Genomic DNA, 25,350 nt, shown 5'->3' on the forward strand with positions numbered 1-25,350 from the left:
ATTCAGTTGAACTTTATGCACCATGACTGTTAGCACAGATACGAGTGCATAAGTATCGCTTTAGTAGACTAATGATGACGGTAATTGAATCCATCTTGACGATTCCAGCCTTCTCGTTACCTTTTGTACCACAGAACTGGATTTTAGAGCGAACTGACAGCATCAATGGGCATATTAAAGATGGCAAACTATCATTTCTATCATCCACAAGACTGAATCGACACTCTTACAGCATGTGCAGACCCTAAAGATGAGAGAATTCCTAGTTAATATCATTCACAGAACGAAAACTGACGAATTTACTAGCCTAAAGATGAGGCTTTATACATTCTGTACAGTGTACACTACATATACAGCACTAGTTCATGACTCATTCCAATAAACGGGAACATAATTTGCTCAAAGTAATCTGTTCAAAGAAAAATTTACAGCTAAATCATCTTCGATGCAGCTTCCTAAACTCTCCATTAAGCTTACACAAGACTCTTTGTGTTAGAATTTTGTGTGGTAGGGTTATTCGTCTTCAGAATTGCAGATGCACGGAAAAGACGGACTTTGCGACTTACAATTCCACTAACGCCAACTGCTAATACTAGTACTGTGCTATAGCCGCTGCCATTATGCTCGAACAGTATATTATATTCACTATGCAATAATATAATCACGAAGAGAGGGAAGGCATTTACTCATAATTAATTTATTTATTACTGATGGATGGTTTGATAAACGATAGATAGTACTATCAAATCCTCTTAAGCTAATGAAGAACAACATTGCAGCAACTATAACATCCAACGCTATAGCATACAGTTATTAAAACGCATCAATCTTTGCTGAGAATACGCTTATACGTTCTCGTATAGTAAACAACAGTCACGAACTTGAATCGAAAGGTACTGCAGGTTCTACATTAATCATTTTACAACTTTATTTAACTTGATTAGCTGTAGTAGTTCTCCTCTTACAAGCTGAAGATGGATACTGCATTGAGTCATTTTGCTGCCACTATTAAGTCTTGTGTTATTGTCGGTGGTGGTGGTTATTTGGGAAATAAATTAGCGGCGTCTTTAGAAAGTTTTGGATGTGATGTCAGACTCTTCGATAAATCAACATCAGCCGCTATATATTCCAAATCATCGCCTTTCATTCAAGTAAGTCCAGCATAAATCTTGCTATAGCATGACAGTAGTTCTTCTTTAATTAAACTATATTCAAATTTTCTTGACTATCGATTCATCCTATAAATACTTTATAAGTTTATTAGTAGATATTTATCAACATTGCTATAGAATCGACGATGTTGAGAAATGACTTGTCTACCAGTATTTAGCACTCAAGAGGAGAAAGAAGTCGATAAATAATTTATAGACGAGTATATAGTATATTAAATGAAATTTAAATACTACGCAACTAATGAATAATTTATCAATTAATCATTTCGATCTTGCTATCAAAATGAGTCTTTATATTTTAGTAATAAGGGGAAATCATTGATGTAATCATTGATGCATTTCTATCCGTTTAATTAAACTTTTAACTTCTAGGGAGATGTTAGAAATTACCATGAATTAAAAGAATCTTTCAAAGGTGTAGATTGTGTATTTCATGTAGCATCATATGGGATGTCAGGAAGAGAACAGGTAAAAGCTAAAACCTTACTAGGATATTGAATTACTTTAGTGTAATGATTTTCGATAATTACAGTATAATTACAGTATATGTTATAGTTTGTAGTGTAGCTCTGTCTGTCTTAATAAAATAACTGTTGATTAAAGTTAAGAACCCATATCTACATTCAGTTTCTCCATTGAATAACAAAATTGACTTGATATGCTTCCTATCTTAGCTAAATAAGAAATTGATCGAAGAAGTGAATATCGATGGCACAAATAACAGCATTAACGGTATGTTGTGTATAAACAAGAAGGTCTTTCTATCTGCTGCAAATCGAAGCTACCTTATGTTAAATTTAAACGACACAATGAAATGATTGCCCTACAACATAGTACTACACTTAACCAATAGTGCTAATAGCATACCAGCCACTACTTAAAATTCATCTAAAATCGGGTCTAGCCGCTGAAATGGGGAATATTTAATACTCAAATATGCTTTTATACTGCTATTCAGTATTTAATGGTAGACTACTGTAGACGTAAAGTCTAATTATAACCTTTCTTGGATCTCAATTTCCAGTATCGTCTCGTGCTACAATAGTCTACGCTAGGTCTATAACTAAACTAACTATGTAGTTGTCTTCAATTGCCGTGATATCCTACAAGGCCTATATCTAACACCATACTTAATAATGCTTTATATTTGGTAAAATGCTGCATAGTGTTAACAGCCATTTACTTTTTTATGTATTCCTAACCCACTTTATAATTCTTGATTGGTAATTGTAAATCTATTGCATTACTATTCCATTTTAGCGTGCATAGAAGCAAATGTCAAATATCTTGTTTATACTAGTACTACTAATGTGGTTTTTGGCGGTCAGCCGATAATAAATGGGGATGAAAGTTTACCATATTTTCCGCTAGAAAAAGTAAGAAGATAATATCATAAATGCAATACATGAGTTTATCAATATACAGTAATCATGAATCCTTACTATACCTTTTAGCACTGCGATTATTACTCAAAGACTAAATCTATAGCTGAGCAAGCAATCCTCAAAGCTAATGGATCTGAAACTGCAAGTATGAAGATTTTTAGCTAACTGTCCATTAACATACGTATAACCAGTATAGTAAACTAACAAAAGGCACAAAATACTTTAGATGGAAATCGCTTGTTAACTTGTGCAATTAGACCCGCTGGAATATATGGAGAGGAAGAACAGAGACATATGCCTCGCATTATGGTAAGATATTTATCAATAACCTTAATAAATCTTTAAGAGTATTTTTGTGTAAAGTAAAACATCTATGTAGAACCAGTCAATCTGGTTAAATGAATTAAATAATGTAAACTTAGTAAATTTAAACCTACATTTAACCTATTTTCAACGAATTTTAATCCGAATTATTCTTAATTAATAACAGAAATTAATCCAGAATGGACTCTTTTCCTTCAAGATTGGACCTCAATCTAACTTGGTAGAATTTGTCCACGTTGATAATTTAGTTAAAGCTCATGAACTTGCCGCGATTGGCTTAAGCAGCAAAAAGAACCATATAGCGGTATGAGCTAAACAGTTCAAATTGCTCATCGACATATTTGATTATGAAATATTATGCGACTCTAAAGAATATATTAGACCGTTATCCTTGGATTTTTTGCATTATAGGCAGGAAGTTGTTATTTCATTTCTGATGGATGTCCGATCAATAACTTTGAATTTTTCCGTCCAATGGTATGATGATAACCACAGTTCTTAATAATTGTAACCAAATATTAATTAAATGTAATATATATATATAATTAAATTTTATTTCATAGGGCATCTACTAACGTTTTAATAAATAATATTGAGCTTTATTCCTGTTCTACATTGACTCAGTTAAATTAACATTTCCTTGCTTGTAGTTTGAAGGACTCGGTTACAAGTTTCCTATTATCACATTACCTGTTAGCGTTATGTATTATATTGGTAAGATAATGAGAAGATGATAATTGTTATGGCGTCATATAATGATTAGGCGATAAGTAATTAGAAATATTTCTTAACAATTATCAATATAGAGGATGTTAATTTAGTGTACGGTCAACAATTTATATGTTCCCAAAAAGTATCAGATGGAATATTTAACATAACAGTATACAGGAACTCAATAGGATCTTTTTCCATAAGCAATAATAAAAACATTATATTGCTTTTTTTATTATAGCTTTTATAATTGAACTAATTCATGCCTTTGTTGGACGTTATATCATCAATTTTCAACCGTTAATTACACGAGCTGAGGTCTATAAAACTGGTGTGACGCACTACTTTAAATTAGACAAAGCTAAAAAGGAACTTGGTTACAAGCCAGAAAAGAGAAATTTAAATCAAATTGTTAGGGATTATAAGCTAAAAGGATACGCAAGGCAGGGAAAATCTCTATTGATGATAGTGCTATGGTACATAGCAGTTTGTTTAATCGTACTAATTCTTCTTTCCAGTTTTATTACTGGCATAAATTAAGACGGTAATAAATATTTTATTGCATCGTTTCCTTTTCAATTAGCTTACTTTAAATTCATCCATTTTAAACAATATGAACACGTTACTTGAGACATTACTTGGAAACTGCAGTATTTTACTGTTAATTGTGTATTTAAGCCAGGTTTATCTTAGTGATAGCTTTAATCCATCTCACTTGTTAACATAGAAATGAAATTAATGACCGTGTATTACATGGACATTTCTTTTTCTTATTCCTGTAAATTGACGCTATGAGTTGACCTACGTGATCTACACAAAGATTAACTTTTCTAATTTTGCTTTAATACTAAAGCTTGTTCAGCACATTATGGTAACATTTGACGAAATATGTGTAAGAAATTTAACACCGTATTAGATATATATACGGTATAACATACCATACTAATATTGATAATCGTTAAGATTAACTTTAGCAAGAGTAGTGCTGCTTTCCGTTTTTAGCTGTATTCACCGGCTCGTAAAACACTTGTTGAATACTAGAAAAATTGAATTTCCAGATATATAAATTTCATGCATGGTATCCTCATTACATGCTTTTGCTATTTACGTCAATATCATTGTATTAAAATAATAATTTGACCTTTACTACTGTCAATTTGCTATTCAAACCTGATAGGCCGATTGTATTTTCTCAACTTGTAGACTTGATTATCATTAACAAAAATGTGTGGTGTCTTTAGTATTAAAAATTATCGATTTAAATTACTTCGATACTGTTATATTACAGTTCCTAGTCGCTATTTTCTGCATCTTGTTTGTTATCAATATTTTCAAGTTTTTTGTCTTCAATCCAAGACATCTCATAAGGGAAATTGCACTAACATCTTTTATCAAATTTTCGTATGCATAAGTAAGGAGACTTTTGTAAGCAGTTTATCTGCTTGGCTAATACAGTGTGTTATTTAAACGTTTATAAGCCGAAAATTTGAAGAATTATGTTTTATCCTTTACCTGGTAATCAATAAATATTATATTAATTCGTTGATATCAAACAAGAAGGGTAACAATTCATGTAACAATGGGTGCTCATATATTACAAAAATATAATGCTCTATGATTAATGCTCTTTATTTTAAAAAAGTTAAAAGCAACATCTTTAAACAGCAATTAACATACCAAACCTTCAATACAGTAATAATGAAATAGCAATATTAAAAGAGTACTGTAGCATAAGAAATTACTTATCGGCGATTATAAATTATACAAGTTATAGTTTTAAATAATGCTCGACAGGTGTTGACATAAAAATGATTTGTAAAATTTAAACTTAAAATCTAGAAAATTAACCTATAACTAATAGTAAAAGCATGAAATTAGTTTATCGCCTTACTGTACAATCTGAATAAGGATTAAACGATGAATTAAAATATGAATCTCTGCTTGACTGCCATAGTTGCTGTTCGACTTGCAATTAGAATTGTAAATGTGATCTATCAGTAAATATCATATATTATACTGCTTAACTATTGCAGTTTAGTAATGATCCTTATTCCAGTTTTCAGCCATATCTTTGTAGTGTTCGAGTTTGGTCATTAATAATGATAAAAAGCAAGTCGAATCGATTGGTGCTAAATGGTAGATATTTCCTAAATGAGCTAATTATCTTGGGTTTAATGATATATAAAGAGTCCCAGAAAACCAATCAACTGAAGTTAAATGTCGAATTTTAGGCTATACCGATAGAATCGGGAATGAGGTATCGTATCCAACAAGGATTTCTAGTTGGTAAATAAAAAGACTACTTAAATTACCAGTATAAACCTTAATTAAAATAAGACTTATGATTGCTCTGGGTTATATATCTCATGTGGTAACGTAAAAGTCGGAAATGTGAAGGCTATTAGCATTATTGTAATATAAGCATATGACGTCAAACCTGATTTATGCTTCTTTCGATATCGCATTAAATCTGCTATTGGTATTTGTTTCGGACATAAAATACTTGAATTAAGCCTTCCGTCAATTAAAATCCTTGAAAATTAAATGGTATCAGAAAAAATTTCATGTTTTTGCATAGAAATCAACTGACGATAAGAGAGCATAGAAAGAATTCATACGAATCTATCCATGTTATAGTCGATTGCGACCCAGAGCATTGAATGGGTTTGGGCCAATGTATATCACTATTTTCTAATCCAACATTGAGAGCAAGCAATGAAAATCATAGCTGATATTGTTTCGATATTAATAACTTCATAATATGGCTATCGATTGTTCAACTTTAACAGAGATAAAATTTACAGTTGGTTAGGAAAATATATTATTTACCATCAGTATAAGGAATCGTTATTGCACCCGGCACTTGCTGACTGAATCTGATTAAACATTTACGTGGTTGATTTCTCAAGCTTTCTTCTACATCACTTCTGCTAATAAATCCTACAATATGCCTTCAAATATTTGAAAGTGAATACATAAAAGTGTATTCATTGTTATTGCATTTTTTAAACTTCAAAATTTCAATAGCAGTATACTTACTCATCTTGCCACATGCGAAGAAGTGAATTTTCAGGCTTAGCTAGAACCTCTAAACACGTAAAGATCCATTCACCAACACTGCATGACTTATTTTTATTGCCTAGTTTTGTTAACTATTATTAAGGAAGAAAATGTTCTTAATTACAAAATATATGGATCTTTCTAATTATTGTTACTAAATTGCCTATACAAGCTATTCATAACATTTATAACATTATTATCTGGTATGATGACAGTCAGAATACTAACGTAATGAAAATCGTCCCATGAGATGAAGTCTTCATTTCTGCTATAACTAGTATGAATTTCTCTACCTATAAAGAAAAAAGAAGCGATTAACGTTTAGTCTTAGCGAATTTACAATCTACCTTACCACTATTTCATAATAGCAATAGCGTAAGAATTTAAAGCGTTAAGTCATCCGCTAGATATTAATTACGCTATCTTAAATTTTTAGTTTGATAAATTAAATTTTAAAATCAATATGCCTGTTATTAAACTCTTTAAGAAGTCTAAGTTGGCTGGCGTTAAGGGTTTGCCAAGACGACGTTTAAATTCGCATTGTAAAATTTCTTCAAGTTGCGCAAACGTAATTTTCTCTTCATGTTTAAGACAATTAATATCAATTGTCTGCATGGTAGAAAATTAAATTTAGAAATCAATGATTAAAAAATTATATTGAAGAATTTATTTCATTTATAACTTGATAATCCTATCATTCTAATTTAAGTCCTTAAAGTCAAACTTTAACATAGGCAAGGAAATTAGTTGAATAGTTATATTGTGAAATTTCCTAATTTTTAATTTCTTGAACTAGTCTATATTTCAGACAATAAACATCTATTTTCTATAAAGTAATGAAATCATTATAGGTCAGTAATGCTTGCGGATGTAAATTATTTTGCAACATAGATATTTACACTAATGATCTTAAGCTGTATGCTAGTTATTCTCGTACATCAACATCATCCAAGAAGTAATTATCCCAAGCCAATGTCGACTGAGCTTTCGCATTTTGAGCTCTTCCAGTTCGAAATACAAATGGTAAAGTCCTGCATTCAAGCTAGATTAACCACAGTAAATAAATTGTAAGGGTAATTAATGAAGGAATAAGTTGCAATACAGAGACATAGTGATATTACTACATGATAACTACTATTTCGAAAGCAAGGCAAGATTACAGCTAAAGTTCAAGCAATTGCAATTATCTTTATATCATACTTCTAGCCTTATGCGCTTATAATATTATTAAATCATAACTGAATTACAGGCTTGGATAATTCATCTTAACCGTATATCCATTTTAAAGTTTTATGTTGTATTACAAGATCACTTCTGAATTATGATAAACGTCGATTTAGATTAATATCCTGCTTCAAGTTTTAATGAGTACTGCTCGTATAAACCACTATAATTTATCATGGCATCGTGCTGTAACATCATATTTGAAACTACCACCAGTTTTACTTATCTTTATAACCTACTTTAAGTTTGATATAAATCTTAGATATGTACATGAAATTTATCGATCTGTATATCCTATTTCTAGACTTATTTCGCGTTATAAAATGAAATTTGAGTTATAAATTGCTTTAATTTAGTTATACACGTATGATTCATACTTTGGGTTATTATGCAAACAATATAAAATTATATTTTTAAGAACAAAAATATCAACAGAATTTAACATTATTTCTAACTTTATTCGAAGCATTATTTACCGTTATATTTACATTCTTAATCGTGGTGATGTTGCAATGAAAGCCCAGCTGGTAACGAAAATCAGTTACATAGCCCTAATTAATGTGGATTTTTAAAATTCATAGAATGCATCATTTTAGAAATCGGAAAAACATATTTTGGCATGGTCATTTAAAAGTTACCCCGGATTGATTTCCTCTGGATGCTTTATTGAGTTTAATTTTGATATCTGAAACAAGAAGTTCTCCACGATCGCCATTTTGATATTGTTCCTTTTGCATCCTTGGCTACATAATTCAATACCGAACTATTATTACAATCTCCAATAATACCAATGACGCATTTAAATATACATCACCTATCATTTTAAACTATAGTTTTGCCTGTAATTCGGCCTGAATTACTGTAGAATGTATATTTCGAAACAGAGTTCATCAAAACTTACCAGTATCTTATATTGATCGCGATGTTGATCAGTAAATCTTAAAATATAATCGATCCGATCAATAGAATTAAAAATGTCGGTAATTGAAATTAGAATCACGGCTATAGCTATATTGACTGCTAACATAGGATATTATAAGTGATACTGAATAGTAGTAAGACTATTTCTCGATTAATCAAGTGCTTATTCAAAAAATGACAATCTCGACATAAATAATATAAAATGACTTGGATATGTAAAAGATACGGCTATTACTTAAGGCAGCCTAAATCAACTGGCCATAATGCTATTACTAATTTAAATATCAATAAGCCATTTAGCAAAAATGTACATTTCGTCGTAACCTACCCTATATAATGAGCAGCAACTCCACTTACTTCTTTTACATAATTATCAGCTAAAAGCCTATAAGAATTAGTATTTACATTAAAAGCTGTGACAGTTGATTGTAATAAAGGTTGATAGATATTTAATCTAACATGGACCAATATTTAATTACTATTTAGCTAAGTACAGTACCTCATACTGAGCACTAACTAGTCAAAAAGAGTCCTCATTTAGGTAATAGATCAGAAAATACTTGTATTTTCTAGCCGCTTTTTATTTAACTACATTACTAGCTAAAAAGAATAGCTTACACTAGTTTACAGGTGATTGTACCATCTACTTTAGGAGCAGGGAAACATTGAATCATGACGAAAAATGATCTAGAATAAAACCATTAGTAATAGAACGCTACTTAAAAATTTAGCAATTAATTCAATGGCTGAGATTCTATAATAGCAGCTAGTACAACAAGAAGAGATTAATAGCGATTGATGGCATTACTAAAATCATACCGACGTAGCAATTCATTTTTCATTTGAAGGAGGCCTTTAGTGTATTCATAGCAGAAATTTAGCTGAAGCTCCAAAGCAAGACCATATGAATTTAAAGTACTTATGACGGTAGTGGTCTATAAGAAATAATAGCGATACTTAAATCGTAATTAGATAAATTCTTCGTACAATACGATCCTGTCACGTTCTGTAATAGTTACATAATTAGTATGTTACCTTCTTTCTATATATGGTTAAATATCACGATGTTATTATCACGTCATGCATATATAGATGTAGTTATGGTACTATATTAAGCTTATCTATATATGTATTCTCATGTTGCCATATTCGGTATGATATCCTATTTGTAATGTCTAAACTAGGGAACCTGCTCAATGTTTGCATACAGTAGATTAACGAAATCACTTATCAGATATTTAATAGTAGCTTTTCTCGTATCTTCCGTCATCGAAATTAATTCTTGAAGAGAAGCAGGATTGACTGGGTCATTTAAGTGTCTCAATGCATAGTAAAGGAGTTTAATTAAGGCTAAGCTTACCTCCTGTATTAACTCAATCATGCTATCTTGTAACTGCATCAAAGCTATAAGCCTAGGTTTATTCAAGGGTGTTCATGCAATATAAGAAAAACATTGTTCAATTAATGTCGATGCTAAAGGATTATTACATAGATGTCTCTAATTACATCAGATGGAAATAGAAATACCTATATCGAATTGCTCGAAGAGCATCTGTTGATGCTATCGGAAAAGTTGATACATCTGAATGTAATCGCGTTCGCCTTTTCCAAGCTTTAATATTCTCTAGCACTTCTTGTTGAGGTTGATTAATACACTTATGAATCATTTCTTGATGAAGCGATACAGCAGACTATCGTTCGCATACATTAATATGCAGCAAACAGTATTAAAAATTGAGAAAATTAATAAACAGTAACATCATTTTCAGATTTAGTAACTAGAAATGAAATATTATTGTATGCTATAAGATTTATATAAGCAAGTAAAATTATTAACCCTATTTTTATTTTTCTAGCATACAAGTATAAAAGTATCCGAAGTGTGCTTAGAATTACGCATAGATGCGATGAGATTGAATAACATGGAAAACTTTCACTATCTACGCATACATAATGAGTTATTCCCGTCAAATCTATTGTTGGTTAGCAAACTAAGATTGCAATTAAGTCAAGATTGCTTATTTTCAACATATGACTAGCTCACTGAGAATATATTGAACAAGTTACTATTTACAGTAGCGAAAAGAGCTGCAGACAGATTTACTGAATAGATGGAATCGTAGAAATAGATTTCGTCTTATTCCAGTTATGCGATAAGTAGTCATGAGAACATTCTTATTTGTATTTGCTTTTTATGGTATAACGAACGATGCAAAAATTTTACTCACCACGACTAACTTATTGAAGAGATCTTTTAATGAAGGATCAGCTAGTATTAGTTTTGGATCACACAGAGAATGAGTTCTCTCATATTGGAGATAAGAAGCTTCCGATTGAGAATATTGAGAAAAAAGTGATGAAGTTTGGTAATGGATAATCTTTAGTGTGATATAGTGCTTATAAAAATGAGCAATTTCGTCAAGACTGTCACAATTCACATCCCTTGACTCCTGTTACCCGGAAAAATCAGAGAAAAACAGTTCAATGTTGATCTATGGTCAATACAGAATATTGAATCCGTCTCTAAAATTGGAAAGCTGTTGAATACGCTGTAATAAGTCTTGGTGTTAAGCCGGTATGAAAATCCTATATCACCGCTTGATTTTGCCCATCTAGTTAGGCACATAGGATATTACGTGTATATTACTTCGACTTGAGACGATAGAAATTTTTATGGATGCTTCTATACTGCCTTTAAATTCTATACGATTATCTGTCTCTGTATTTGAAGTAATCTTATAATCCGGATATGAATACTGAAAATATTTATAATATATTGCGATTCCTGTTTAATCGTGATTGCATTTTACAATTTGCGTATCTTGGATAGCAACTAATAAAATTGAGCTCTTTTATGGTTTTTAAACCTCTATTTGTATCCTTAGATACTTTCATTCATATTGGGCTTACATATTCACCAGTGTCAATTTGTTCACTGCATCTTCGGATAGCCGGTAATGTGTGATTGCCTAAGTCTCTCTGAAATTAATTTTGCGATTTATTTTAATAGCGCATAAAGATCAATTCTGTAAAATTTTCCTTTAGAAAACAGTAGCCGTAATTGCTCATTTTGCTGCATTACGAAGCAAAATATGAAACTAAAAGTTTGATTGTTCCAAAATTTGGCTTATATAATGCACATGTAAGCAAGTATCAATAACTAGTTGGTATTAATATTACCTTAATTTCCAATAGCCATGCTTCAAGATGCAACACTTGAATTTCTCCATGCTATGATAGTCAGAATTGATAAAGACAATCCTTTAGTTTGCTATAACTTGACGATGAAGGTTAAATTAAATCTATGATAAATGTAAAAAGCTGCAATAGCATATGAAACTATTTTTTTAAATCTATATTGAATTATTTACGTCATGTTCTCAACGTGTAAGCAAATATCACGTCATAAAAATATAAATTTAAAATTTCTAGTTTTCTAGGCTGTTGTTCACGGGGATATTTAGAAAACTCTAAAATTAAATTTACGATTACTATAGCCTATCTAATCATTTTTGTAGCCGCTTTATTATATGATTTTGAAGTTAATTTAGTATAAATTACAGGTTTAAACCATGAGCTTCATTTTATGTACATTATTAAAGCAACACTCAGGCCGTTTCTAACCTGGATCATGGAGCTGCTGATTTTATCAATCGCATGTAGCAGAACTGTTGAGAGCCAAATTTTAATTTTAGCTTTATCAGAATCGTACCTAGAATTCAATCACAAAAAGGCTGTAAGGTGCCGTATTAATTATATAAAGCATAGAAAAGAGTTTATAGTTCATATTAAAAAGTCGCATAAATTACGCACTATTGTTATATAGATTAGGAATGTTTTTTCGCTTAACAGTAACTAAAGTATTTCGTTACCTCTCCCAATGTAGACTATCAGATGTTGTCGATTAATAAGAATATTTAAATGAGATTTTGAAAACTGACGCCAAATTATTTTAACTGAAATACTACAACTATAATTTCGCATATAAAGAACAAGATAAGGAGAAATAAAGCGACTATCTAATTTTTTAAATACGGCTTAAGGATTCTTTAAGGTAAAAAAATATGAAATTATTTTAAAAGACAAGTTTAAGAGCAATAAGGATATTTTTTCCTTTTTATAGGCGATAGCATTTAAGAATGTAAGTGACTAGTTCTTAATTGTTTTTTACTGTAAAATCATAAATGCTGAAGTTTTAATTCCCATTATCTTGCTAAATAAAATTAATTGACAAAGTGAATGTGTCCGTAATCCGCTTAGAAGAATTAAAAATATTAAAATAAACTGAAGTTGAAGATAAACATACAGCCATCGGAAATATCTATTTCTTTTAGCCTATTGAAGGAGTGCTTTAGAATTCGGTTAATGACTAGTTTAATTTTGGTCAGCGCACTTTGACTGAAAGGGTATATTTCCGAATACTTTATTCAGTCCAATTACATCGTCTTGTAGAAGAAATAATTAACTGTAACCAATTACAAAGAGTTTTTAATATACGCGTATCTTAGTCATTATGCTCGCTGACAAAAATATTTTGATTAAGAGTTTGAGCACTGCAGGTGGTATAGCTTTGCCGATCATAATTAAAAGCTATTTTTCCGAAATAAATAAATTTGTTTGTCTGTAATCAATTGTCCGGTATGGCGCAATTAAAAGAGTGCGGCAGAGTTCAGTTAATGACTAGTTTAATTTTAGCAAGTGCGCTTTGATTATATACGATAGTGTAACTACTATAGTTTTCTTCCAAATACGCTTGTTTAATTAATAGCGTATACCGTATCGGTCGATGAAAAGTCATATCTCTGTTTAACTTATTTTGGAATTAGAGAGAATTTGCTTGGAAAATTCTGAAATAGCTTTGTTTCGGTTTTGCTGCAGTTGTCTGAACTATTAAAATTTACGGTAAATTTAATCAAAAGTGCAATTACTAAAAATTAAGTTTTCCTTCGATATGGTCAATCAAAATCAAGGATAGTTATTTTTAAGTTATGGAATAAAATTACGGTTATCTATTGCTTATTATTATTCAAGGGAATACAGATGCTAATTTTAAAGTTTCTTAATATCCAATATAATTTCATTATTAGATTATTAGGCTTTGGAAATAAGTAGAAAAACAAAAAAGTATAACCGATAGAAATCTTTAAATGGAGGATTAATCTGTCTAGCAGAAAGTATCTGATTATGGCTTGTGCTTATATTTCGTCGGTGAAAATTAAATCAATAATAGTTATTTTAATGTAAATACTTAGAGTGTAACAAGCATTTAAATTAGGAGTTAAGTTTGATGACAGGTACCAGCAATTTTTTACTGAGAATGGAAAAAACTCTAAATAGAGTACTGCGTATTAAGATTTTTGTATGTCGGTGCTAGTTGAACGAAATAACACAAATTAATTTTCTTAGAGAACTGATTTTATCTACTTGTATCCAAATCGAGGGATAATTAGGATAGTTAAGTAAATAATGAATAAACTACTTTTACCGTGAATTTTACTACGCTCAAGTAAAATTAATGTTTGCAATACTGACAAAACCAATTCTGGACTTAATCGTAATGAAAAAAGTTTATGCTAATAAATATTCTACAAAAATGGAATCTAATGCAATTACTTACGTATAAAGTGAAGGAGAAGAATGCTGAAACCATAGTAAAACTGCTTCCCTGTCTTGCTGAGTTGCTATTTCGTTAAAATTAGCAGCAAAATCCTCAAGAAATTTGTAGATACAAGATAGGAAATGAATGATACGAATTGGTATTTCCATCATCCCGCACACCTTCAATTAAATCAATTGAATCAGTCGTCTACCTTATATAAGGACTTGGATATATATTTATTTGCTAGTTGATGTTAACCTATTTCTTTCTTTATTCTATTGTAGCAAAATTTAATTGAAATGACAACTATTGTTTAACTTATGCCTTCAGGGCAATAAAAGTGAGTATCGATCGGTGACATTCCTTAACTTACTATATGATAGTCATTCAAGTCTATAAGGTATGTCAGTCCTAAATTGAATCTTTTCAATATTATTTAGATAATTTTATTGTATAGTTAAGAGTGATTAAATAAAAGCGCCGCTTAATAGCAACAGTTTTATTAGAATTGAAAGTACTGCAATAAATAGGAGTGTAGAACAAACAGGTTAGATTAAAGTATCCCATATCGAGATTAAGTAAGATTACGACGTAATATCGAGATTGGTGTCTAAAAGGATATAGATAATCGTAATCTAATGATACCAATTGGGAAAAGAATTCCATGACATGACAATGATTGTCAATTTTAGGTGAATAAAATCTTTCTAGCATCATTTGGGAAGTTGTAAAATAATCAACATATACGGAAGTAGCTATCATAAATGAGAGGATATAAATATAGAGAAATTTTACCACGTGTTCGTGATTGTTTACTATTAGAGCCAATTAACAATCAATTGATTATTCAATATATGCCTATATTTGTATTACAATATGAAGTTTTCTATTGGCTTACTAAGGAAATAGCAAGAAGGCCAAGATGCCGTTGGACTTGCTAGCTCGGAATAATTACATCAGTTAAGCCTAGTCGGATGAGTAGTGCTGAACTTATGGCGATAATATGAGATCAGCGTTGGACTAGGTCGATTTTACAATGGAGATTCATAGGAATAATCCTTCGGCTCTATTCTACCGGCAAATGGAGTAATTAGTTGATAGCTGTTTGCGTACAACTGGGTTAACCTGTAGTAGAGCTGTATGCTGCTGCATAAGCTTGCATACAGCAAGAGGTATTGAAATGCGTGGGAAACTTTTTTTTATGCCGAAAAGTTTTAGATAACAGCGAACATCAATCCTAAATTTTGTTTTAAACCGCTTCTTGAAGTTCTGATCATGTAGCATAGTATAGGCCGTCTAAAAGCTCTCTATTCTATATCTAATGTATCCGCCATCACTATAGTGATCGCTCATCCTTCTTTGCCGGAATCGAAAGAAATTTTAAGAACATTAAAGCTTATTCGACGCCATAATATTGTTTACTCTAAGATTGTTTGTTAGTAATCTGGATTGACTTAATCCATGTACTAACTAAGTATGAAAGTAGTAAAGATCAGTTTACGTTAGCATTTAGTTTCGTCAGTTTAATTTAGATTTATACTCTCGTAATTATTATGCATAAAATTTCAATTAGTGAACTGTACTATCAATGCTCGTATATCGAATATTGAAAACCATAAGCATAGTATAACCTTAATCAGTTCCTTAAGGTGCCAGAATTATGATGCGTTCATAATTACACCGAAATAATCTATTACCTCAAATCCTATCAAATACAAGTTGCAACATGAATTGGAGTCGTGTGTTGACTTATTAGCAATAAATACGAGCACATCTAATGAATTAGCAATAGTCCGTAACTAATATAGCATGGAACATTAATGAAAATAATCGAAAATCATGACTTCCGATTAAGTCAAAAAGTGTCGTAATAAAAATAACGGTACGATTATTGTCGCTTGAAGAGGTTGGTGCTACTGATTGTAAAGTTATACGAGTATCCCAAGTTTAATTTTAACGTTTAGAATGCACTCGGAAATGATTTACTTTCTATCTTATTATCCATGTAATAGCGTTGCCAAGAAGTCATATAGAATGAATAATTGTAGCTAGGATAATAAAATAAATATTGATATAGAAAAAAATATTATAAACAAGAGCATTTTAATGTCGGTTTTCTGCTTTAATCTTGCCGAGTTGATTCTTCTCGAGCTTTACATGTTTATAGCGGCTACCATAATTTCTTTTCCGCTAGAATCTAACCAATGAAGGAAGGTATGGCAAAAATTACTAAGAGTTTAAATAGAATAGTTACCTCTGGTACATAATAAATATTGGTATAATAAAAAAATGTTAAAAGAGACTGGCGATATTTTTAATATGAGCTTTATATTACAGTCTTATGGAGTTGATCTTCCCGATATTTGCCTTTCTGTAGTAACTGTTATAGTTTCTTTCTGGAAAAGATTTAGTAAGTGAGAGTACAACAAGCATGGTGAAAATTCATATAATGAATAGCTACCCGCGTATCTGACGCAAAATAGGTATAGGAATAGTAGAAATTATTAGAAGAGACGGAAGGATATTTTAATGTCAATATTATAGTCTTGTTGAGTAGATCCTTTCCAATAGTTGTATTACTACCGCAGTTATTGTATTTTCGTTTCAATAGAATCGAATAAGCAAAGGTACAACAAATATTGCGTCGAGCTTGTACAGAACAACAATACGTGTATCTAGTACGAAATAAATATTGGTATAAAAAAAATAGTAAAAGAGATTAAAAGGTATTTTAATAGGAATTATCAATCCTTGACACTTCTATCTCTGTTGTCAACTAACTGTAAAATCTTTCTTGATATTCTCGATAGGGTCTAATAATTATATTTAAGGTTACAGTAAATATCGCAAAGAGGCTACCAAGAATGAATAAATATTTGCTGCTCTATATCTAGCGATAAATAAGTATTTGTAGAATAAGATATATTGGAAGAGATTGATCGAGATTTTAATATAAATTTTCCATGATTATCTTTGCTGAGTTAATCATTTCTGGCATTGGTATCTCTTTAACGATTACTTTAGTATCATTCGCGAGAGGATCTAATTAGTGAGGAAATATTAAGCTTTGAGAAGAATTTGTATAGAATAAATGACTACCGTATATTTAGGACAAAATTAAATATTAGTATAGTAAAAACATGGAAAGAGATTAGACGATACTTGAATAAATTTATATTGATTATGATCTTATTCAGCTGGTTCTTTCTGATATTGCATCTCTATAGCGATTATCGTGATTTCTTCATAGACAGAATCGAATAGACGAGGGTACAATAGTGAACGCAAAGTAGGATTTCGTTCACAGTATCTAGGTGCTGAGCTGCCCGAAAGGATAAGCGTTAAGGAGAAAATAGAGGAAATAGTTTGCTTGATCCATTAGCAGTTCCAATAACGCTTAAATTAATCTATAACTTGTTTAATGGAACACTTTTCTGCTAGCTCCATGTTTCGTCAACTGTATGGCATTCCACAATTTTAATTATCGTTGTAGTAGCCGAAGTCTTCAACGAGTCTCTACTTTGAAGATATCTTCCTGTACTACTATTGAACTGTATATTATTTTTTGAGTTAAACAATTAATCTTTGCTCATATGTATGCCAGCAAAGGGGTAAAGTAAGCTTAAACTCGCTAAGTCAACGTTAGTTCTGTAAACACTGTAGCTATCCAGACTTGGCTTTTGCTCATTAATCTTTACTTTGAATAATTAATGAACGTTGTTTATTGCGCTGAAATCATAGCGCAATCTTAAGTTTTCTGAATCTTTGCTCATATAAGCGTATAAAACTTAAAAAATAGAAAGATAGGCGTCGATTAGGACTAGTCTATTTCGTCTTAGCCAGACGAATGTTGATGGCTACCGCATTCAACTTTAACGCATTCGTTTCGGCTTTGAATCTACTATATTCATGAAATGATTGACATTTTTAACCCAGTATGTTGGTCAGATGTGCTTGTATGTAGGCAATAAAATACGTATAGAGTAAAGCCTGCATTAATTAAAATGGCGACTTTCTGTCTTGCCAATAAAGAACTTTTTCACCATTAAATTTACTTAATTGGAGGATTTAATTCATTTGCTAAAGTAGATGTACAGTCTTACAATCTAACCTCCAAATGGGTGATGTATTTTGTGTGTGAGTTATGCACCAAAAATAATTTTTTGTTCACTTTAGTTTATTAACCTTAAAATAAAATTCGTTCGTTTACTAAAGCGCTTGTAAAGTCTTACAAATAATACAGTTAGATTTCATTTTAATTTTAATTAGATTCTATGTTTTCATCTTAATTCCTACATTACAGTATGTCTATGTAATTGGATGTATTCATAAACTATTCGCTTCTTGATCATGAACTACTGGTAAGGGATCGTCAGAAATAAATCCTATGTCTATGGACTTGTAGTACTACTTACATCATTCCATTGGATGCATTTATAGACTATTCGTGCCTTGATCATGGACTACGAGTAGAAAACAGTCTAAAAATAAATTTTATTACTTTTCACTTGCAGTGATGCCACTTAAAATGATTTCATTGGATGTATTTATAAACTATTTGTGTCCCGAGTCTCTCGACCATAGACTATCAATAAAAGACCTGTCTTCTTCTGATGGCCCATGCCTTAACGGACTTCATTTTTTTACTTGCTTATCTGAATAAAATAGCTTGGCGTAAAGAAATTATTAAAGTTGTGATTGGAATAGTGTCATATAAAAAATCAGTAAATCGATTGATCAGTCATAGCTCAGTGGTTTTACCAAACCTCTCAAAGGTAAAGTGGAGTTAAAATTCATTTTTGATACCGTTTACCCCCTTTTTTTCTGGTAAAAGTTTCTTTAAATAATTTATCTTATTGATCACAGTAAACTGAAAAGATTAGCATAGAAAATTTCAATCAGTTTTTTAATTTCCTTACAGTAAAAATAGATTCTCAATTTATGGAAGAGTTTAATTTATTTTCTATAAAATGGAAAAGATTCTCTCGCTTTGTAAAGCCAATTTGCATATTGTCTATTTTGGAGAAACTCTTGACGTAAAAACTTATTCACACTATATTGAAGAGAAAATAGTTTTTAGTAAGCGGATACTTGTGGCTACTGGCGTCACAAACAATCGATTGCTATAGCATATTTACTTTCGACACCTTTAATAATTAACCCTTAAGGATAACAATAATATTTGATTTCATTTTATACTTGCTGATGGCTAATAAATTTGCGATTTCCGTTTCATTTACGGGTAAATGACGGCACGATTAATTAATTTTTCGATGTCATAACGAAAATAAATTACAAAATCAGAACATCAATAAAATTCATCGGCAATGAAAAGTCGAAAAACGATGCTGCTTGATTTTATTTATAAAAACACAATTCCAGGAGTGATCGAGAGGACTATGCAAAATGATTGATTTAAATGGCCAAGGTTTTCATCGCGCTAGGCTTCGGCCACGGATTTATGCCGTACGAGAATTATGGATAGTCATTTTAGGTACAGTATATTAAATTGAAATCAGGTCCCATCAACGAGAAGTAATTATAATTCATATTTTGCGCTCATTTTTATGACTAGTATAAGTAATAATAGCAAGTGTGGACTCGTTTTAAGAGTAACTAGAAGACAGCATGAAGGATAAGCCTTGCATCTTCCCAAAAATATTCTTCAAAATATTCATAACGAAAGATAGCGGACGATATCTATCGAAAATGAGGGAGATACTTTTAAGCAAGTAGTTGAATCGGAAGGTTTCTATCGCGTATTTATGCCTTAAAGGTTTATCTTGCAATAATTCTATAATTCTATTTTAGGTTACAAATAACAACCAATTCATCAGAATAGATTCAATATTAGTCAGCATTGAACAATTTTATTGCCCAAGGTTATACGCTTTAAACCGAAAGTTTCAATCTTAATCTTTCTCAAAACATCTTAAGAAACTTTTACAATAATCCTTCCTATTACGCCTATGGCAGGCGCCATATTGTATAGATAGAAATACGCGATTGCGGAAATAGGCAGATTTAAGGGGTTGCTCTTTATTCATTCCATATTCTCGCATGCCACTGTACGATAGCCATTCTATACCTTACTTCGAAACGAATGCGTTTTCGCAAGAGTTGAATTTAAAGAATATATTATGACCGTGATCAAGTTTCTGAAGGTGCTAAAATACAATTTCTTTGATAATTAGTTAGCACTTCATGCCGAGTTGTTCCTCCGTAATTAAAATTTTCTCCGTCATCCTTGCTACATTTTTCCTATCGAAATAGCTTTAGAAGTGCAGCCGTTATAGTATCCAGAAATACTCACTCTTCCTCTGCTTTATTACTACCGGGATTGCCTTAAATTTATTTTAGAATAAATCAAAAGACCGATATAGTGGTTCTTACTAAATTAATTGCGTTGAGGCTTCTTTTAGGATGAATTAAAAGGATTTAGTAGTTCTTACTACATGCATAGACTGCCTCAGAGCTTTTAGTTGAGTTAAAGAAAGATTAAATAGTTTTTACTTCCTAGCTTGCCTTAGAGCTTTTAAAATGAACTAAAGAAAGATTAAATAGCTTTTACTTCCTAGTTTGCCTTAGAGCTTTTAAAATGAACTAAAGAAAGATTTAATAGTTCTTACTTCCTAGATTGTCTGAGAATTTTTAGAATAAACAAACGGAAGATTTAGTAGTTCTTCCTAGATTGCCTTAGAGTTTTCGAAATCACTAAAGTAAGATTTAATAGTTCTTGCTACTTGGATAGCCTTAGGATTTTTAGAAATAACTAAAGAAAGATTAAGAGTTTTTACTATATAGATTGCCTTCGTGTTTTATACTGAAAGAAAGATTGAATAGTCTTTGCTACTTAAATCGCATTTGAGTGATTTTAGAATGAACTTAAGAACGATTTTGATAGTCCTTACTACTTTGATAGCCTTTGAGTTATTTTAGAAGAAACTAAAGAAAGATTTTGATAGTCCTTACTACTACTTTGATAGCTTATGAGTTATTTTGGAATAAAGTAAAAGAAAAGCTTGGTAATCATTTCAGAATGAACTACAGAAAAATTTAGTAATCCTAACTACTTTGATTTACTTTTAAGTTATTTTGAAATGAAGTAAAAGAAAAACTTGGTAATCATTTCAGAATGTACTACAGAAAAATTTAGTAATCCTAACTACTTTGATTTACTTTTAAGTTATTTTGGAATGAAGTATAAGAAAAACTTGGAAATCATTTCAGAATATGCTACAGAAAAAATTTAGCAATCCTAACTACTTTGATTTACTTTTGAGTTATTTTAGAATAAAATAAAAGACTTAGTGTAGCCCTTATTACTTAGATCGCTTTTGAGTTATTTTAGGATGAGCTAAAAGAAAAACTTGGTAATCTTTTTAGAATGAAGTAAAGAAAGAATGAGTAGTCCTAACTGCTTAGATGGCTTCTGAATTTATTTTAGACTTTATCGTCTTTGAGTTACTTTAGGCTTAGTAGCCTTCTACTTGGATTTTCTTTGAGTATTTTGGGAATGAAATTTGATAATTTCAAAATTTTTAATTGGAACGGTTGTGGATTAGTATCATGGAAATACTCATTTTTGCTCTACTATTACCTATTACCGGATACTACTGAAAAGGAGCATGTAGGAGTTGCTTTTAAGCTGAAATTCCGATGCTCTGCCATTTTAAATACAGTACAAGGAGAGTTTACAGAACGATACACGTGGAGACATACAGGCTGATTTATAACTATTTTTGCAATTAGTCTGCGTTACGTCAATGCAATTTTCTTTTCGTTCCACGTATGCGAAAGAGACGGAGATGCTGCATTTTGAAGATGGCAAAATTGCTATTCTTATTTCTTCAGTAATTCAATAATACGCGCATAGTTATTCATCTACATACGATGCAGTGATATTGTCGTAGCTACCAGTATGTTATTTTACTATTTATGCAGATCGAATGAAAAGTATTATGCCTATAATGTTGGAAAATAATTATCGATAGTTTATTCTTACGGAATTTTAGTAATAAGAGGCTAAGCTTTCATGCTGTGAGACCTCAACAGTTCGATATTATTAATAGCACGTAGATGTACTAAAGCCATTTGCTAGTATAATATGGTTTTAATTTTGTAGGTATAAATATATTTAAAGCAGCGTTATTATACAAGAGTAATCGAGTACTGCAACATTTTATAACCGTAACTACCGATTGAAAATGATTCCATTAGAAACATAATCCCTGCCGCTTTACCATGGACTCATTATTACGGTAGTCATCCATGGCTTTCGATTTTATCATTGAATACACAGCATATACAGTACAAGATACAAGGTGCAGTCCATATGAAGTAGAAAGTCAGAGGATAGTAATAGGCAAGTTATAAAATTGATCAAAACGGAAGCTATACTAAAAATTTAGAGTAGCTGAGCCACGACTAGTGGAATGGATCCATTGATGAAATCGACAAATGCGGAAAGCGCAGTGATTCAAGTTTACTCGTCAGTGAGTTTCATCGGTATCTAACACTGATATTCTACCCTAGCATAACCGTCCACTTCATCTTGATAGCTGTTGCTTAGGATAATAATCTAATTTTGTGGAAACACTTACAGTGACCATAAATACAGCATGAATCAGTACTACCAATACATTTGAGAATAAAAATTTGTAAAAGTATACAAGAAAACTGTCCGAAAATGGCTTATTCATTGTTGGCTTCTTCATCAACTTCCGTAAGCGTTGGTGCTTTATAATTAGGTAGTAGCCCTAAGTAAAAGAAGTGATTTTAAAATATTCAACTGAGTAAAACATGGTCTCATTTGGAATTGAAAGTAGTCGTTGTTGACCAACCTTCAGCCCTAGAGCGTTTAATCGCTTTTAGAACTTTGCGATGTTGCTTTGCACATAAACCTACATCCAGTGTTAGAAGTGGTGATTAGCTATTGCAATACTCAATCTAGTAACATGGTTAAAAAGAAAGGATTGTAATTTAGGATGAAATGACTACAAAGATTGATTGGGGAGTGATATTTACCTGTTTTTCGTTTTCCATAAATCCTACCTTCATCCGATATAAATTGCTTCAACAATAAGACATCCTAAAGATAAATTAATAATAAAAAGGATTGATTTGTTTCATGCTGTCTCTCCAATTGGTTTCTTTCTTTTTTTTCCATCAAAATTGAAGGTTCTAGTATTACCTTATATCCGAAGTTTTTAATGTTATTACGACAAATTGGACAGCCATGATTTTGCATTTTCTCTCTCGTTTCCTTAAGGAAGAATATAAAAATAGATCGATTAACTCAAGCCTTGATAACTTTGATATCATGCTTGGCCAAATGGTCAATCCCATGTTGGTCTATTTCTTTTCTCATACACGAACAAGCATCCATTTATTGTTTCTATATATCACATTAAAGTATAACGCATACTTGTGGTAGCTTTTTGAAAGTGGTTACAGACCGAGCTGAAATTGAAAAATAATTCAGTCATTAAGAATTTTGCATATGTATTGCATACACTGCTACATCTCCATACTCTTGATGTTAACAATCATTAATTCATATCATGCAGTCATTGAGTGATTCTTTCAAGATTCCCCCAAAAAGCTCTATTCACTCAATGCATCCTGAATTGATTGTGCACAGGATGTAGACTGCAATACAAAATTTTATTTTAGCATTTCAGAGTTTGCAATAACGATTGCCTTACCTTGAAGGAATTGATTTACATGAGGAATATTGCTATTGACTTTTGGCCATTGATTGCAGATGTCGTTGATGGCCGATCTCATCGCCATTCGGGCATAGCTAAGCATTGTGGTAGAGAGATGAAATGGAGGAGCTATCACGCTATCTATTAGGCTCAATCTTGCGATAGTATGTATTACTATCGAGATCTTGAATGTTATTATAACCAGTGAAGAATGCAATGGAGTTGGAAAGCAAATTGTCTTCACAACTTGAACGGCAGCAAAACCCACTTGGAGGCTGCAGCGCGTCTTGACCTGGCTTAAACTGTATTGCTGCAACGCTGCAACGTACAGCATGAGCCAGTTGGGCACTGGAGCAGAATCTTGTCTAGGGCCAGCAATCGCATGGAATATTACAGACAGACGTGTGGATGGACAGCGCGAGGTCCGGCTTTGTAGTAAACAGTACAGTGTCCATTAAATTCATAAAACTACACTCAACACTATGTACTGTTCAGTACTGTTAGTGTACGGTAGTCAGAACATGACGTCACGACCGTAACGGATGGAACACTAGAAGGAAACCAGTTTTATTCTAGTGGTCCATGAGTTCTCCATACGTTTCTGTGAACTGGACCAGGCCCGGAACGGAACCTTCAATCGAAATTAATTAATTAACCTTTTAAATGCTTTACTATGGCAACGTAACGTGACCATCACTGTTTTTTTTTATTAATTAATCGAACTACTATAATGAGTTCATTAATTAATTAAATGATGGAAAGTAAAACACTGAATACCTCTTGTCATGGACTACTAGATTAATGGAATATCTTTATTCATCTAGTGGTCCATGGCTACACAGTGTCATTGGTGATTTTACATCGGTGAAAAGTGAACAAGTGAATCTTCCAGCTATCTGCTTCAACATTCACATGTCCACTTTTTCTTTCGCTTCAGTTACAGTACTGAGAGACGGAGATCGGAATCCTCTCTGTCTCGATCATGCCTGTGGTTGTAGTTCCCTCCTCTCTCTCTCTCTTTGATTTACTTAGGCCAATAAAGCTTCTTTTTTGGGAGAACAACTGTGTCTCTTGTCGACAGTCTGAAAGCCAGAGCATCAATACAGCAACGTAGAACTACACGACAGCAGATCTATTGTAAAGGTCTATTCCTTTCCGTGTTGAACGCTCCGCTAACGTTGGTATCCGGTTGGAAACCAGTGATGCTATTAGCAACAGCTGTTAACATCGCCACTAGCTAGTAT

The 25,350-nt window shown here is 31.7% G+C and overlaps 3 protein-coding genes across 3 annotated transcripts; 1 reads left to right on the forward strand and 2 right to left on the reverse strand.

The window, feature by feature from the left end:
- Nucleotides 1-974: 974 nt before the first annotated feature.
- Nucleotides 975-4,132, forward strand: TRIADDRAFT_21456 (uncharacterized protein; the record flags this gene model as incomplete). Its single annotated transcript, XM_002109646.1, has 10 exons — nt 975-1,151; nt 1,545-1,640; nt 1,847-1,904; nt 2,433-2,548; nt 2,627-2,702; nt 2,784-2,866; nt 3,048-3,185; nt 3,293-3,358; nt 3,532-3,595; nt 3,834-4,132. The coding sequence occupies 10 exons, from the start codon at nt 975-977 to the stop codon at nt 4,130-4,132; spliced, it is 1,173 nt and encodes a 390-aa protein (XP_002109682.1).
- A 1,692-nt stretch (nt 4,133-5,824) lies between these two features.
- On the reverse strand, nt 5,825-14,563 carry TRIADDRAFT_53947 (uncharacterized protein; the record flags this gene model as incomplete). Its single annotated transcript, XM_002110158.1, has 19 exons — nt 5,825-5,871; nt 6,030-6,124; nt 6,632-6,744; nt 6,881-6,945; nt 7,132-7,261; nt 7,590-7,694; nt 8,353-8,427; nt 8,515-8,619; nt 8,778-8,814; nt 9,126-9,182; nt 9,416-9,484; nt 9,617-9,732; nt 10,158-10,209; nt 10,325-10,488; nt 11,026-11,247; nt 11,708-11,776; nt 11,978-12,028; nt 12,422-12,509; nt 14,415-14,563. 19 exons carry the CDS (start codon nt 14,561-14,563, stop codon nt 5,825-5,827), a joined length of 1,809 nt encoding a protein of 602 aa, XP_002110194.1.
- Nucleotides 14,564-23,090: 8,527 nt separating this feature from the next.
- Nucleotides 23,091-24,191, reverse strand: TRIADDRAFT_53948 (uncharacterized protein; the record flags this gene model as incomplete). Its single annotated transcript, XM_002110159.1, has 6 exons — nt 23,091-23,155; nt 23,240-23,299; nt 23,424-23,487; nt 23,590-23,661; nt 23,824-23,858; nt 24,104-24,191. The coding sequence occupies 6 exons, from the start codon at nt 24,189-24,191 to the stop codon at nt 23,091-23,093; spliced, it is 384 nt and encodes a 127-aa protein (XP_002110195.1).
- Between the last annotated feature and the right edge of the window lie 1,159 nt (nt 24,192-25,350).

This window comes from Trichoplax adhaerens, genomic scaffold (genome assembly GCF_000150275.1).
Source record: "Trichoplax adhaerens TRIADscaffold_2 genomic scaffold, whole genome shotgun sequence".
In the NCBI taxonomy this organism is placed as follows: Eukaryota; Metazoa; Placozoa; class Uniplacotomia; order Trichoplacea; family Trichoplacidae; genus Trichoplax; species Trichoplax adhaerens.